The sequence below is a fragment of the Mandrillus leucophaeus genome, unplaced genomic scaffold, assembly GCF_000951045.1.
Source record: "Mandrillus leucophaeus isolate KB7577 unplaced genomic scaffold, Mleu.le_1.0 Scaffold38, whole genome shotgun sequence".
Taxonomy (NCBI): domain Eukaryota; kingdom Metazoa; phylum Chordata; class Mammalia; order Primates; family Cercopithecidae; genus Mandrillus; species Mandrillus leucophaeus.
Genome location: NW_012104031.1, coordinates 2,879,282 through 2,895,169, shown reverse-complemented (window position 1 = coordinate 2,895,169; position 15,888 = coordinate 2,879,282). Strand labels below are relative to the sequence as shown.

The 15,888-nt window shown below is 47.4% G+C and overlaps 1 protein-coding gene across 1 annotated transcript; it reads left to right on the top strand.

The window, feature by feature from the left end:
• The first annotated feature begins 15,023 nt into the window (after positions 1-15,023).
• LOC105547076 (40S ribosomal protein S27-like) lies at positions 15,024-15,373 on the top strand. The gene has a single exon (XM_011990483.1). It carries the CDS (start codon positions 15,054-15,056, stop codon positions 15,303-15,305), a length of 252 nt encoding a protein of 83 aa, XP_011845873.1. The 5' UTR covers positions 15,024-15,053; the 3' UTR covers positions 15,306-15,373.
• Positions 15,374-15,888: the final 515 nt, after the last annotated feature.

Genomic DNA, 15,888 nt, shown 5'->3' with positions numbered 1-15,888 from the left:
GGCATCCTGTGAAATTCTCCCACCTTCAGGACCCACTCACTGTCTCCAAAGACGGTCCCTGCTCCAGGCAGAGGCATGGAGAGCAGAGGCAGAGGGAATGGAGGCCAAGGAGTCACAGAGGCTAAGGTGAGGGGCTGAGGCACAAGGCTGCAGGAGGAGTGAGGTTCTTCCTGACTGAGGCAGAGCCCTGGAATGCTGTGGGATGCAGGAGCCTACATCTTTAAATTTTATTTTTTGTTTTTTCCTGAATAACCAGCTGTGTGTAGCTGCTGGAAAGACATGGGTATTCACCCCCAGAGAAGCTCTGGGATGGGCAGTCCTATCCCTTTTGGCTCATCTCTGAGCTGCTTGCTGGTACCTCACCTCCTAGGGCACGAGCCTCCTGGAGGCACACTGCCGGTACCCTACCAAGGAGGCTAAGCTGGAGTGAGAGACAGATGCAGCAGGGGAAAGCAGCTCCAGCGAGCAGTAACCAAACCAGGAAAGTCCAGGAGGACACAGGGTTAGAGACAAGGAGGATGGAGGAAAAGGGCAGCTTGGAGGGATCAGAGGGTAAGGGACAGTCAAAGGGCAGGGAAAGTGAGCAGGGGCTGCATTTATCCACCAGAGAGAAGGAAGCCTGCAGGCCCTTCCTGAGATCCAGGAACTAGGGACTGGGTTAGGGGCTTCTCATTTAATTTCATTTTCAGTGACACATTCTGCTTAATCCTCATTGCAGCAAGGATCCGTGCTGCTGTTACAGGAATCTGGGCCTCTGTAAGGAGTTTAAGTAATTTGCTTGAGTAGCCAAGACTAAAGTGATGGAGTGGGGATTTGAATCCAGGTCTGTGCAATTCCAAATGGTTCCTAACCCTCTGTCAGCAGCTCACCTGAGAGAGAGGAGGCTGGATCAGTGGAGACAAGAGGACTTGAGCTCCAGAATTCTAGAATTTTAAGACTGACATTGGGGTCCCCTATACCAGCTCTGGCTCCAGGAGAAATTAGATGTCAGTGAGAATAATGTTATGTTTCAATTAGGTAGCCAAATAATTTTGAGAGGAAGTTAGAAAACCAACCAACCTCTCTCTTCCTCCTTCTTTCCCATCCTCCCTGCCTCCCTCCTTCTCTTCCTCCTTCCCTCCCTGCCTCCCTTCCTCCCTTGTTCCCTCCCTTTCTCCTTGCCTGCCTCTCTCCCACCTTCCTTCCCTGTCTCCCTTCTTTTCTCCCTCTACATTATTTATGGAGCAATTACATGTCAGGCATGATGTAAAGTCTGAAGAACAAACATGAATAACAGTCAGTCCCTGCTCTTGGGGAACTCACAATCCCTTGGAATATTTCAGGAACCTGAGGCAGCTCTTTACGCGCCCCTCTCTCTCAGTAGTTCTTTCCTTCCTGTCTTTACTTCTGTACTTTCGTGTTCACTATCACGCCCAGCAAACCTCTTCTCCCTCCAGCCCCAGCTCCCTCTGTTTTGAGAAACAGAAGGTTAAGCTTGTGCCAAGCCCCTCCCATCCCGGGGCTACACCAGAGTGGGCAGTGACGCCACAAAGAAAGCTTCTAAAAGCCCCGAGCCTTTGAGCTCCTTGCTCTCATCTGGACACACCTGGGCCCAGGACAGCCCAAATTCTGCAGGTCGTAAGTCACACTGACTTTCAATTCTGGAACAAATGAACAGTTCCTTGGCTTCCAGCCTCTTAGCCTCTGACCGACTGTCTCATATGCCCAGAGCCACCCACCACACCCCGTTCCTCTCTGCTACTCATCACAGAGACACTTGGAGCCCCGTCACCCACATGGTCCAGTCTCAAAGTGGTTGTCACCAAATAAACTCAGTCCAGCAACCAAAAAGTATTTTTAAAAAACTCAAGTTATCTGTACACCTTCTCCAATGCAATGAAGAGGATGGGGTAGGCCAGAACAGTACTTCTCAAGGTCCTAATTTTTCTCTCCCATTTATTTCTGTACATATCAGATCTGATCCGGCACCACTCCTTTCCAAAACTCCCACCTCCCAAACTCCTTTTCCAGCTCTAACCACACAACCCTTCTCCTTTTTTTCTCTCTTTTCCTCCTGATTCTGTAACAAAAAAAACCCTACATATACAACCTGGCTAGGCAAGACCCTCCCTGGAGAGAGGAAAGGAAACGACGACTGAGTATCCGCTTTCCCAGGCAGGAAAGAGGGAAATGGACAGAAACCCTCAGATAGTCATATTGTTTCCCCATCATAATTGCTATCACATCAGGGAGCTCTTCCAGATCACTCAAAGCCCCAACTGGGCAGAACAATTTCTGGACAAAGTGACCATATATCTTATATACTATTGCGGTCAGCCCTGATTCAAATATTTTGTCCCAATTCCAAGCTACAATGGTCTACCGTTAGTCAATTGCCCCAGTTTTCAGTTGGAAAGATATGGTCAGCTTATCCCTGACGCACCCTTCTTGCTAGTGTATTCTGACTGGATTAAATACTTACCATATGCTGTTGATTCCATTAATGTCTGCTTGGTCACCTAGAGATTCTAGGTTCCTGGAGCCCCCAAACTGGGTCTATCCTCATTTTGTCCTAAGCCTCATGAATAGGTCTATATTAGCTAAAACTACATAACAATCACCTTGAATATTAATGACTTAAAACAACAATAATCATGGACTGTCTCACATTGTTTCTATGGATCAGGAATCGGAGTGGCTTGGCTGGGTGGTTCTGGTTTGGTCTTTCTCACGAAGATGTAGTGAAAATGTCAGCCAAAACTGCAGTGTCTGAAAGTTTGACTGGGGCTGGAGAATCTACTTCCAAGGCTGCCTACTCACATGGCTGGCAAGTTGGCACTGGCTGTTGGGAGAAGGCTTTGGTTCCTCTTCAAGTGTATCTTTCCATGTGGCATGGGCCTCCTTGCAACATAGTGGCTGGGTTCCAAAGGTGAGCATCTGGAGACAGAGAGAGCCAGCCAGAAGCTGAGCCCTTTTTTATGACCTAAGAGAATGTAAACCCTGCCTCTGAGTGGGAGGAGTATCAGTTACAAGAAGAGCAGGTGGGTTGGGATAAATGTGTCGGTGTGACCATCTTAGGAAAATACAGAGTGCCACAAGGTCTCTGATGCTTTTGAGCCCATAACAAATGCTCTTTGGTCAACTTAGTATTTGCTGACACCTGGCGATGAAACTGCCATATCACAGAGGTCCTGAGATAGAGAGGAAAATAATTCAGCGTTCCAATTCTTTGCTCTGTATTTACACCCTTTGCCATGAAATTTTATAATGCCTTCCTACCTGACACTGGCCAGCAACTTGACTTGCCTTGACCAGTGGGATGTCAACAGATGTGAGTCAGGCAGAGGCCTTAAAAAGTGCTTGCATATTTCTTCCTGGACTACACTTCTGCCTGGCTATGCAAAATAAGTCCAGGATAGCTGACTTACCTATTATCCCAGCTGACCCACAAACATGTGAGCAAGGCCAGGGGAGATGAAAAGAACCACCCAGCAACCTGTAGGTTTGTGTCCAAATAAACACTTACGGTTTCAAGCCCCTGAGTTTGGGGGTTGGTCAGTTATGCTGTGCTTTGAGTTGATCACTACCTGATATAGCCCTTTTTTCATGCTAACAGGGGAGGCACCTCGTGAGCTGGGAGCCAGGGAACTGTGTTTTAGTTCTGGCTCAGCATCTGTGGTGGATAGAATAATGCACCCCCATCCCCACCCCGCCCCACAAAGATGTCTACATTCTAATCCCCCAAACCTGTAAACATGTTATCTAACACAGCAAAAGAGATGTTATAGATGTGATAAAGGATCCTGAGATGGAGAGATTATCCTGGATTATCCAGGTGAGCCCAGTGTAATTGCAATGACCTTTACAAGAGGAAGGCAAGAGGGTCAAAGTCAGAGAGGAGGTGTGGTGACGGAAGCAGAGGTTGGAGTGATGCACTGAAGATGGAGGATGGGGCCATAAGCCAAGGAATGCAGCAAGTAGCCTCTAAAAGCTGGAAAAGACCAGGAAACAGCTTCTCCCCTAGAGCCTCCAGAAGAAACTCAGCTCTTTATTTCCTCCTATGAGACACATTTTGGACTTCTGACCTCCAGAACTGTAAGAGAATACATCTGTCTTGTTTTAAGCCACTAAGCTTGTGGTAATTTGTTACAGGAGCAATAAGAAATGAATGTAGTATCTAAGGACTCTGTGACTGAGAAGCTGTCAGTGAGCACTGTGTGCCCCACTTATTCCTTCTAGAAAATGGGGATATGTGGTAAATTGAAGAGGGCCCAAAATGTTTGCTATTCCTTCTTTTGAGATCTGGGTTGGCTTTAGTGGCTTGCTTAACCAGTGGAATGTGGCACTTGTGATATTCTGGAACTTTCAAGGTGTGTAATAAGAAAGCTTGCAGCTTCCTTCCAGGGGGCTCTAAACACTCTCTGAGAGCCCTGGGCCTCTCTGTAAGAAGCCTGACGACCCTGAGACTGCCGTGCTGGAGTGTGCACTCTGGTCAGTAGTCTCTGCTGAGCCCAGCCTCCCAGCCAGCCTGCCAAGGTGCCAGACATGTGCGTGAGGCTGTCTTGTACCCTCCTGATCAGCCCATCACCGGCTGAATACTGAAGTGACCTCAGGAAAAAACACATGGAACAGAAGAACCACCAAGCCAAGCCCTGCCCGAATTTCTGGCCCACAAAATCTCAAGATGTAATAAAGTGGTTTGTTATTTTAAGCCACTAACTTTTGAGGTGGTATCTTATGCAGCAATACGTAGCTGGCACCATTTATTAATACATTCTTTTCCCCTCTTATAGAATAGTTAGGAGTCTCTAGTGAACAGCTTAGGTAAAAGAACTCAGAAAGTGATAAGTTAAATTATCTTCACACAAGAGCAAAACAACTGGTATGAAGGAGGACAGGCAATGCCCCTTAAGTAGGTGGTGTTGAGAACAAGACACTATGAAAATGAGAAAACTTAGGCTCAGAAAGAGCGTGCTATAGACTGAATAGTGCCCCTCCTCCCCTCAAATTCATATGTTGAATCCCTAACTCCCAATGTGACTGTATTTGGAGATGAGGCTTTTAGGAGGTAATGAAAGTTAAATAAGGTTATAAGGGTAGAGTCCTAATCTGATGGTATCAGTGAACTCATAAGAAGAGGAAAAGAGAGAAGTGAGAAGGCGGCTGTCTGCAAGCCAGGAAGAGAGTCCTCACCAGAACTCCACTATACTGGACCCTGATCTTGGACTTCCAGTCTCCAGAACTGTGAGAAAATAAATGACTGCTGTTTAAGCCATCTGGGCTATGATATTCTCTTTCAATAACCCCAGCTAAGTTAGATTACCTAAGGTCCCACTGGCAGTAAGCAGGCCTGGGGCCTGGGGGCAGTTTGCTTTCCTCACTCCTGGTCCATTGTTTTTTCTGCTGTCTCCACTGTCTCTGAGAAGATCCTCACTACCCCGTGTCCTCTGGGTATCCTGTTGGCAAGTTTCTTTAACTAAACTGCTGCACAAAGGACAGGACAATTGGAGAAGTCAGCCCTATTTTAAGCCAGGTCTGTCTCCCAAGCAGCTAGTTATCCTTGCTCAATCTTTCACCAAAACTTTTACCCCCTGGAGAGTCATGGAACCCCTCAGTCCCTTCAGATTCTTCATGGAGATCTGAAGAGCAAAACTTTGAACAGGTGTCCACAGATGGACTGGACAGAGAGCCAGGCTATCACACAGGTGGAATAGCCAGGTAATAGGTTGGCTCTCTTCCTTTGTGTATCATTCCTTCCACTGGCTTCTGGAAACAGGGTAGCCTTGGCATCTTCCCTTGGAGCCGTGATTCAGGGCTCTGTCCACCCTGCTGTTTTCCTGGAAGCTGGTGCATTCAGTCTGAAGTTTGGTGGGGTTAGATAGAGTGGAGAGTATGGTTCATCAGAAGGTTTGTGAATTAGTCTAGAATTGGATTTGGGCTGAGACACGGAGAAGGACGCAAGCTCCCTCCTTTATTTAGAGGAAGTTGTTGGTGCAGTCCCAACCTTCCAACTCACTTATTCCAACTTCCCTTTTCCACCAGCTTTTTGCAGCCATGACCTCCATGTACCTACTCCAATTTCCCTTTTCCACCAGTTTTTTGCATCCATGACCTCCATGTCTGTATTTGCCAAACATAGGAACAGCATCTCCATTTTCAACAATGGAATTTTCTACCTTTTCCTAAAGATACCATCTACAATTTTAAAATATATTTTCTTCCTCCTCTCATTTCACACACTACTCCCGTTATCTCCCTAGCTTTCTCTATGTTATGCATCTCTTTGCATTCTCTCTAGGAAATAGTGGAGTGTAGGTGTTAACATGTGGGCTCTGGAGTCAGATGGACCTGGGTCTAAATCCCAGCCTACTTTTTAACAGCTATACAACCTTAGTTGAGTTACTTAGCCTCTGTGTGCCCTGGCTTTCTTTTCTGAAAAATGAAACTAATAATTGTCCCTACCTCACAAGGCTGTTAAGGAAATTATAGAAGACAGACTATACCACATCAAGGGCCTGGCATATAGTAATTGCTGGAAAATGTTAGACATTGCTATTTAAACTCTCATTGCCTGGCTGGGTGCGTTGGCTCACAACTGTAATCCCAGTACTTTGGGAGGCTGAGGCAGGAGGATCGCTTGAGCCTAGGAGTTTGAGACCAGTCTGGGCAACATGGTGAGACCCTGTGTCTAAAAAAAAATAAAAGAAAAATTAGCCAGGTATGGTAGTGTGTGCACCTGTAGTCCCAGCTACTCAGGAGACTGAGGAAGGAGGATCACTTGAGCCCAGAGGGTTAAGGTTGCAGTGAGCTGTGATCACACCACTGTACTCCAGCCTAGGTGACAGAGGGAGCCCCTCTCTTAAAAAAGAAGAAAAAAATAAAATAAAAGAGCCTGTGTCATTGCCTGATTAGGTCTGATCATTACACAACTGACTCCTTCTGTGTTTCTTTATCTAAAAGACAAAAAGCTGGGGAGAAAGGGAGACAGAAACGAATGCCCGGACCCAAGGTGTTTCAATTCTCCATTCCCCCAAGGTCAGAGGTGATAGGCTAATGAGTTCAGAAATATTCCTGAATTTGACAAGAAACCCTGAGACTGGGGATGGGTAGTCATCCTCTCTGTTCTGTCCATTCTTCTGCACTAGCCTGTCTCCTGCTGGAAGAGTAGACCCTCTCCGCTTGAGGATTAGGGAAGTCCCCAGTTTCCCCTGGGGCATGAGCCAGTGTTTATGGTCCAGATGATCTGGTAATATTCCTCCTGCAGCCAAAGCCCTCTTCTCCTTTCTGAGGTGTTGAGACAGTGAACAAACAGCCAGGGCCCGCTCTTCCCCAGCAAGCATATTTTCTAAATCTGTGCACAGCCTGTCCCAGTGGGAGGCCCCTGATGGCAGAAGGTTCCATAGCTCCACCTCACAAATTAGGGAGGGTGCAGGGGGTGATGGGACAGGACTCATCGGGGTGAGGCGGCTGTTCCAGACATCAAGGCGGCAGGGCGCTAAATACACAAAGGTCAAGGGAGCCTGTGTCTGGAGTCTCTGCTGGGCCCCCCTTACCAGCAGGCACCAGAACACGCTGCATTCATGACCCATTACACCAACAGAAGTGGCAACAACTGCAGAATTGCAAAATATTTTCCATCCCCAGTCCCTATTCTGGTAACTTCTTTCTTCATTGCTCATTCTGCCAAGTTTTCCATATTTGCCTGAGATGAATGAATGGCTAGATTCAAGGGATTTTTTTTTTTCAGTGAAATGTTTAGAAAATGACTACTGGCGCTACAATGACTTTCTTTCTCCTGGTTTGTTTGTTGGTTTGTTTGTTTTTTAAGGGAGTGGACTTGGATTTTTTTTTCCCCTTCTTTTTAAAGACACCTAAAGACTCAGGTTTGTTGTACAATAACCACTTGTCTTATATATATTCCAAAAGTTCCAGTTATTTTTAAGGCCAGTTTATCTATACATATACATGATTTTAAATGTATGGATTTTGGTTCACAATTTATGTATGCAAGAAATGTGACTTTCCTTTATTTTCTTTAAGAAATTAAATTTTTATGAACATATTCAGACTGGAAAACTAACATAACACACAAAAAAAGAAAAAAAAAGAAAAAATCAAAGAAAAAGTAAAATACATAGAAATTCAATTTTTATTTTGACTTTTCAGTCTTTTAGGCTAGCAGAATCTTTGTCTTAGTCAACTCACAAATCAACCCCCTTTCCCCAGGGTCGTGTCTAATTTATAGTGTGGGATGAGTCCAGGTCTTGGAACTCAGTGTCACCTGTTACAGAGGCATCCTCTGAGACCTCCATCGCTCTGCCTCGTCCTGGCTGGTGGCCTTATCAGATGGGAAAAGATGCTCCTTGTCGCTGCCCCATGGTCCCTTCAGGTTAGTAGCTCCCCCTGTTACTTCTCTGCTACTCAGCAAAGACTCTGGAGCTTCACCACACGCTGGAATAAACAGATTATGTATGAGGAAATCATCTGCTTCCTCCCATAGTGTATTACCTGCCTGGGAACTTCACGCAGCACTTCTTCTCTGAGAGCTTGTTGCCCCATGGGGCTGTCCAGATATAGAAGGCAGAGATCCCCCTGTTCTTGGATCCCTCTTCTCTCCTGGCATTTAGTCCCGCTCTGGGGCTCAGTTTGGTCCATGAATGAAGAAATGGGTGCAGGGCTCACTTCTCTAAAACTCACCAATGTCTGTGTTCTCTTGTTCTCCTTCACCCTGTACACCTGAGTTAGGAGACGTCAATCATGCAAGGGGAGGCGGCCTTACCATACTCTTCTCCCAAATCTTTTACCTAATCTATATTATCTAGTCAAGGGAATGAAAGCTGGGTGCAGTGATTTTTTTCTCTGCTAATACAACCCTGTCCTGAGGCTTTGGGAAGCATGAGCAAAAGAGGAGGGAATTCTGGTGAGGAATGTAAGTTAGCACTTCAGAAAAATTTCCTGCCCCTCCTAAAGACCCACAGCCTTTTAATATGGTGAACACATGTCCAGTGTTTTCTGTAACAGTCCCCAAAAGGAATAATTTTATTCTTTTAAAGGAAGTCCTCTATTAAATAGCTAGCTAAATGTGTTTCAGCTTGCATCCTCTGGCGAGGCTTTTCATAAAGAAACATGAAAAAGTGCAAGTGGAGAGAGGTGGGAGGGCTTTGAGCCCTGCCACTGTCACTCCCATGTGAGATGCATCATGGCAAAGGGTACATCACCGGGTCCCGCCATGCTGACCGGAACAGGCATTTCTCAGAAACTCCCTCCAGAGGAAGGAGGAGCGTGCCTGAACTTCCTTGAGGGACAATGGAAGTGTTCCTGGGCTCCCCCGTCCTGCCAAGGCAGCTGGCCCCTCAGCCAGAGAATTGTGGAATCCTATCTGCTTCAAAGACTCTCAAATGATCGCACAAGCCTATTATACCTGAACTGGGAACAGTGACAATGACGCCTTTCACCCCTCCCTCATTTTGTCCTAGCTCATGTCATCCCCTACCCCCACGGGTAGCACCCCTGTCTTTCCTACTCTGAAGTAGTTTATTAATCAGAGTTTGCTTTACCTGGTGGGGTGTTCTTAAAGCAGCCAAGGTTAGTCCTGTGTGTTTGAATCCCGATGCTCTTCTCACCCCACACACCGCCACCGCCTCTAGGTTGTCCCAGCAACTCCCATGACTTCAGCTACCACCAGCCTACAGATGAGCCAGATCTCTGTCTCCAGCCTACCCTTCTCACCTAAACTCCACACTGGTACACCCACCTGCCTGCTACACATTTCCACTTGGATGTCAAATTTGAAACACCTCAGGCGGGCACGGTGGCTCACACCTGTAATCCCAGCAGTTTGGGAGGCCGAGACAGGCAGATCACCTGAGGTCAGGAGTCCAAGACCAGCCTGGCCAACATGGCAAAACCCTGTCTCTACTAATAATACAAACAAATAAACCAGGCATGGTGGCACATGCCTGTAATTCCAGCTATTGGGAGACTGAGGCAGGAGAATCACTTGAACCTAGGAGGCGGAGGTTGCAGTGAGATGAGATGGCACCACTGCACTCCAGCCTGGGCGACAAGAGTGAAACTCTGTCTCAAAAAAAAAATTTTTTTTTGAAACACCTCAAATTCAACTTGTCCAAAAGTGAACTCGCTAATATCCCCCTTACCAGGTTCTCCTTGTAGTCCATATCTCAGTGTGTCACACTTGACAGTGGTTTCACCATCAGTGGATGGGCTTGGTTTGGGGGCAGTGTCTATGAATCTCCTGAAATCGCATGTGAGATTTTGTGTGTGTATTCATTTTCTTCCTGCAGACAGGGATGGTAGCTTTGTCAGATCCTGTCTGAGAAACAAAATGATCCCTGAGCTACAGTCAAGCCCCTGTGTATTTCTCTGTTTTCTAACTTCTGGCAGTCTTTTCCCTGTCCTTCCACCCCCGCCCCTCATGAACTTATGCTCCATGGGCACTGACTGCCTCTTGCGGTTTCCAGAAATTGACACTGATTTAATGCATGCTGATCCTTCCACCTAAAAGGTGTTCCCACCCGTTTTGCATGAAACCTTCAGGCATCACCTCCTCTGGGAAGCCTACCCTGGCCCTGGCTGACCCAGGTGGAGTAGATTAGCCTCTCCCTAGAGCTCTCACATTCATATACCACCCATCAGACTAGAGGGCAGCCTCTTGTAGATTTTAATAAAATGCAGATGTTCCAGCCCTGCCTCCACCCTAGTTAATGAAAACTGTGAGGGAGTGAAGCCCCAGGGGACACTGCGGCACACCCTGCACAGAGAACTACAGTTGTAGAGATGTTCTTTGTGTTCATATTTCTTTGATGCAATAGATGATGAACTCCTTGAGAGTAGGGATCTTGTCTCAGTCAACCCTCTAATCCTTACGGCACTCAGGACAATGCCAAGGAATAATACTATGAGTGAACCCTGAGGCAGCGTTTTCTATGTGCCAGGCTCTCTCCTAGGAGATTTACATGTATTCGTGCGTTCAGTATCCTCACAGTTTCCCCAGGAGGTGTACTATCAGTCCCATTTATAGATGAGGAAATGTTTGATGAATGAATGAGTAAGGGAACAATACTTGCTAGAGAGCTGATTGTTTGAGGAAAATCTGAATTGGATTCATTTCATAACATGACTTTATCTTTTGAATATATTCAGATTTTTCAGTTAGTGAGTGTAACATAGGTTACTAGCTGTGTCCTAAAATATGCCTTCTTCTGCCTTCTCAGGATAAAAACTACATTTCTCAGCCTATCTTGGGGTTAGGTGTGGACATTGGAGTAAGTGGCCAACAGGATATATACAGTGGTGGTCTTTGCTACTTCTGACAACCCTTTCTGCCAGCTGGAAAGTTGGTATGGGGATGTGCCCTCTTGAACCATGCAAACCAAGAGTCAGCTAGAAGAGAGGGGAGGATGAGGTAGAAAGCACCTTAGCACTTGCTGACTCCATGGAGCCAAACACTGTGGTGCTTTGCCATGCTTTTTATACCAGCAACAAATAAACTGCTTTGCTTAAAGCATTTGTATTTGTGGTTTCTGTCACAGCACATGAACTTATATCCTAATGAATACAGTAGGTTTTAGTAAAAGTGTTTCATATGCCCAGGACCTTACTGGCTCTTTGGGACATAAGAGAGAGACATGCATAGGACTCTGTCCCTACCTTAGGACCTTGCATGGTGAGTGTGAAGACAAACAAATGGAGGACAGACCAAGGCAGCAGCAGAGGCTTGACTCTTCAGCTCAGACTCTACACCCCCAGAGCACAGGGCTGACAAGTGTCTCATTCTGCTCTGACTGTATCCAGGGAGACCTTCTCAAGCGGTGCCAGAACCAGACGGGCACTGCGAGAAACCCACCCAGGAAGCCCCGGGACCGTCTAGCCTGAGCTGGCTCCTTGCCCAAAATGGGGGAAACAATGGTATAGGACAGCAGTGGAGAGGGCCAGCAGGGAGGGAAGATGGCATTCTTGTTTCCTGCTTCCTCTTCCTCCTGGCCACCAGCCCCAGGATGCAGCCTCCAGCTACTATCTGCTCTCCTGGGAGGACAGTGATCAGGAGAGCACTTTAAATAACCAGGTTGTTATTATGAAGCATAGGAGGCAGGTGATCATGCCCATTCACAGTTAACACTAAGCTGAAAGAGACCACTGCCTCTTACCTCTGTCCATTCAATGGAATTAATGGATTTAATGGAAGTAATGGCGGGACCACTTGTAGACTATAGGGCAACCTCTTGTCCTTCCAATGAACATCTGGGAACTCCCAGCCAGATGTTCATTGGAAGGACAAGTGGGGTTCAGGAAACAGTGATAAAGATCAGCAGGAAGGATCCCAAACCATACCACAACCGCGGCCCCTGGGGGACTCCCACCCTCACTCTCTTTTTCAGGGACCACCTCCTCCAGAAGTCTTTCCAGAAATTGCCTGCTGTGTCTCCTCTCTGAGCTTCCCACGGCTCTCAGACATTCACACATAGCAGGCTTTCCCTTCCAGACTCCTTCTCTCTTCCTAGTCTGTGAGTCCCAGCTTCCCCAGGGAGCTGTGAGCCTCATCTATCCCAGACTGCCCATAGGAGCAGGCAACCCCCTGGGCTCAAGAGATTTAGGACATCCTGACTGTTCCACTTGCTGGTGAGTTAACAAATCCTCCTTTCCCCAGTGAAATAATCTCCCACCATCCGTGTGAATACTTTGCCCTTACTTTTATTTATTTATTTTTTTTCTGAGATGGAGTCTCACTCTGTCGCCCAGGCTGGAGTGCAGTGACGTGATCTTGGCACACTGCAACCTTCACCTCCCAAGTTCAAGCAGTTCTCCTGCCTCAGCTTCCTGAGTAGCTGGGATTACAGGTGCCCACCACTACACCCGGCTAATTTTTGTATTTTTAGTAGAGACAGGATTTCCTCATGTTGGCCAGGCTGATCTCAAACTCTTGATCTCAGGTGATCTGCCCACTTTGGCCTCCCAAAGTGCTGGGATTACAGGTGTGAGCCACTGCGCCGCCCCTACCCTTATATTTTTATGTAGATATTAGGATTGTCTCAGCAATGTTTTCCAGAGAAAACACATTGAAAGAGCTTGGCAGGGGCCCTGACCTCTGCACCTACACTTACTGGACTCAAACCCCAGCTCTGCCACTTACAAACTATAACTTCCTAGGCAAATTCCTTGACCTTTCTTCTGTACCTCAGTGTCCTCGTCCGTAAAATGGAGATAATAACAGCCTCTACGTCAGTAAGCCTGTGTGAGGAGTGAACGAGTTCATGCATGTGTAGTGATTGGAACAGTGCCTGCCAAACAGCAGCCACTCTTATTAATTAAATTCACTTGAGTCTCACAGAATCTCACTGGATTCTCATGACACTGGGGAGTAGGCAAAAATAACTCAGGCTGGGCGCGGTGGGTCATGCCTGTAATCCCAGCACTTTGGGAGGCCCAGGCAGGCGGATCACAAGGTCAAGAATTCGAGACCAGGCTGGCCAACATGGTGAAACCCTGTTTTTACTAAAAATACAAAATTAGTTGGGCGTGGTGGCGCGCGCCTGTAATCTCAGCTACTCAGGAGGCTGAGGCAGGAGAATGGCTTGAACCCGGGAGACGGGAGGTTGCAGTGAGCCGAGATCACACCATTGCACGCCAGCCTGGGTGACAGAGCGAGACTGTGTCTCAAATGAATAAATAAATAAATAAATAAATAAATAAATAAGTCTTCACAGAAAAGGAAACCAGGCTCAGAGAAATGAAGTGACTTGCCTTAGGCAACACAGCTAATAAGTAACCACGTGGTTCCTCAAAGCTAAGATTCTGAGCCCCGAAGACGTGGCATGTGGAAGCCCTGAACGCTGGCCTCCCTGCCATCCCTCCATCTCCCCCTCCGCTGGCATTCCTGTGGCCTCCCCACACATTCCTGAAGCCTTCCAATAACGGTCGGCGTTCCCGCCCCAAACCCACCGCGGGTGGGGAAGTGGTACCCACCTCACCACACTCCTGCCTGCCTGGTCTCGGGCAACGAGCCCAGCGCGAGCCACACAGCTCCAGCGGCAGTGCGGGTGGGCACCACGAGCGGAGGGGCCACAGCCCTCATCTGCCTCTCAGGGTCCGCCTGCACAGGATCCTGTAGATTATCTTCTGGCCTCAATCTGCGGGGCTTTGCTGGCATGGCTCCTGGCCCAGGACAGCAGAGCCTTGTCAGAGAGAACGCACAAACCCCACGGCACAGACCCCACTAAGACAGCGTGGCAGAGCAGACATGCCAGGAAGGGGGCTAGGTAGGGGTCCTTGGACAGGGGTCTTTGGACAGAGAGGGGTGAGCAGGTCACGGTCTGCACGGGAGCCAGATGTTACCTGAGAGGCAGAATGAGGTTGCATGGAATATTTGGGTGGGGTCCTCAGGCAGGGCTGGCCTGTATAGAGAGACATCAGCAGCCCCTGATGTGTTGACATGAATGGACATGATGTGGAGTGTGATCCCTTCAGGGTGTTCTGGGCTTTGCAGCTCACACAGTCCCTTCACAGATGCCTCAACAGGTCTCATAACCACCTTCTGGGTTGGTATCGTTGTTAACTCTATTTACAGATGAGGAACCAAACTCAGAGGTCCTGACTTCAATTCAGAGGTCTTACTACTTGACCTCACCATTTAGACAGACACAGGCCCAGGCCCGGGAGAGCAGGCAGGCCCCAGCACATGCAGGAAGGGAGCTGGTGGGGCGCAGGCTGGGGCGGGAGGGAAGGCGCCGCTCCGGGCTGCTGATTGTTGCCAGGTGGGAACAAAGCCTCTGGATTGTGAGGACTTTGGGTTTTTCCAGAGAAGCTGGAAATCTGGATTTTTAAAGATGAAATCTCCCATTCTTGAATGTTGACAACTAATTTAGTTTATTTTAAAATGTCTAGTGGGCTAAACAAAACACATTTTGGGGCTGGTCTGGGCTCCAGGCTGCCAGTTTGCAGATTTGGGCCTTACATTGCCTCCACGATGCCAACAAAGCCCAGATAAAGCCTTCCCCACCCCAACTGAATTTAAAAATTCAGGCTTTCCAGCAGTGACGACCTACCCACACGAGAACATGCCTCTCACAAAGGATCTCCTTCATCCCTCCCCAGAAGAGAAGAGGAAACACAAGAAGAAACGCCTGGTGCAGAGCCCCAGTTCCTACTTCAGGGATGTGAAATGCCCAGGATGCTATAAAATCACCACGGTCTTTAGCCATGCACAAACGGTAGTTTTGTGTGTTGGCTGCTCCACTGTCCTCTGCCAGCCTACAGGAGGAAAAGCAAGGCTTACAGAAGGATGTTCCTTTAGGAGGAAGCAGCACTAAAAGCACTCTGAATCAAGATGAGTGGGAAACCATCTCGATAAACACATTTTGGATTAAAAAAAAAAAAATTTCAAATGCCCCTGGGGTGGGTCAACACGACAAGATTTATTGAGCACCTATCTCTCAGACTTGGTTTTGGTAATATAAGATATAACCCAACAGAAACAGACAAAGCCCTGGCCTCATGGAGCTGTTATTCTAATTAGAGGACATAACACAAAGGTTAATTTATAAAATATATAATGTGTTAATAATCACTGCTAGGGAGAAAATAAAGCCAAAAGGGGGTTAAGAAGTTTTGTGTGAGTATTGCAATTTCAGGTAGGGTGGCCAGAGACAGCCTTGCTGAGAAGGTGAAATGTGATAAAGCCCTGAAGGATCTTAGGAAGAACACCCAGAAAGAGGGAGTAGGGGATACTAGGTTGGTGCAAAAGTAATTGCGGGGTTTTGCCATTACTTTCAAGGGCAAAAAACTGCAATTACTTTTGCAACTAACCTAACACAAAGACCCTGAGGCCCAAAGCGGGGTGCTGGATTGGTTGAGAAACAGGAAGGGAGTGAGAGGGTCTGGGTGAATGAAGGG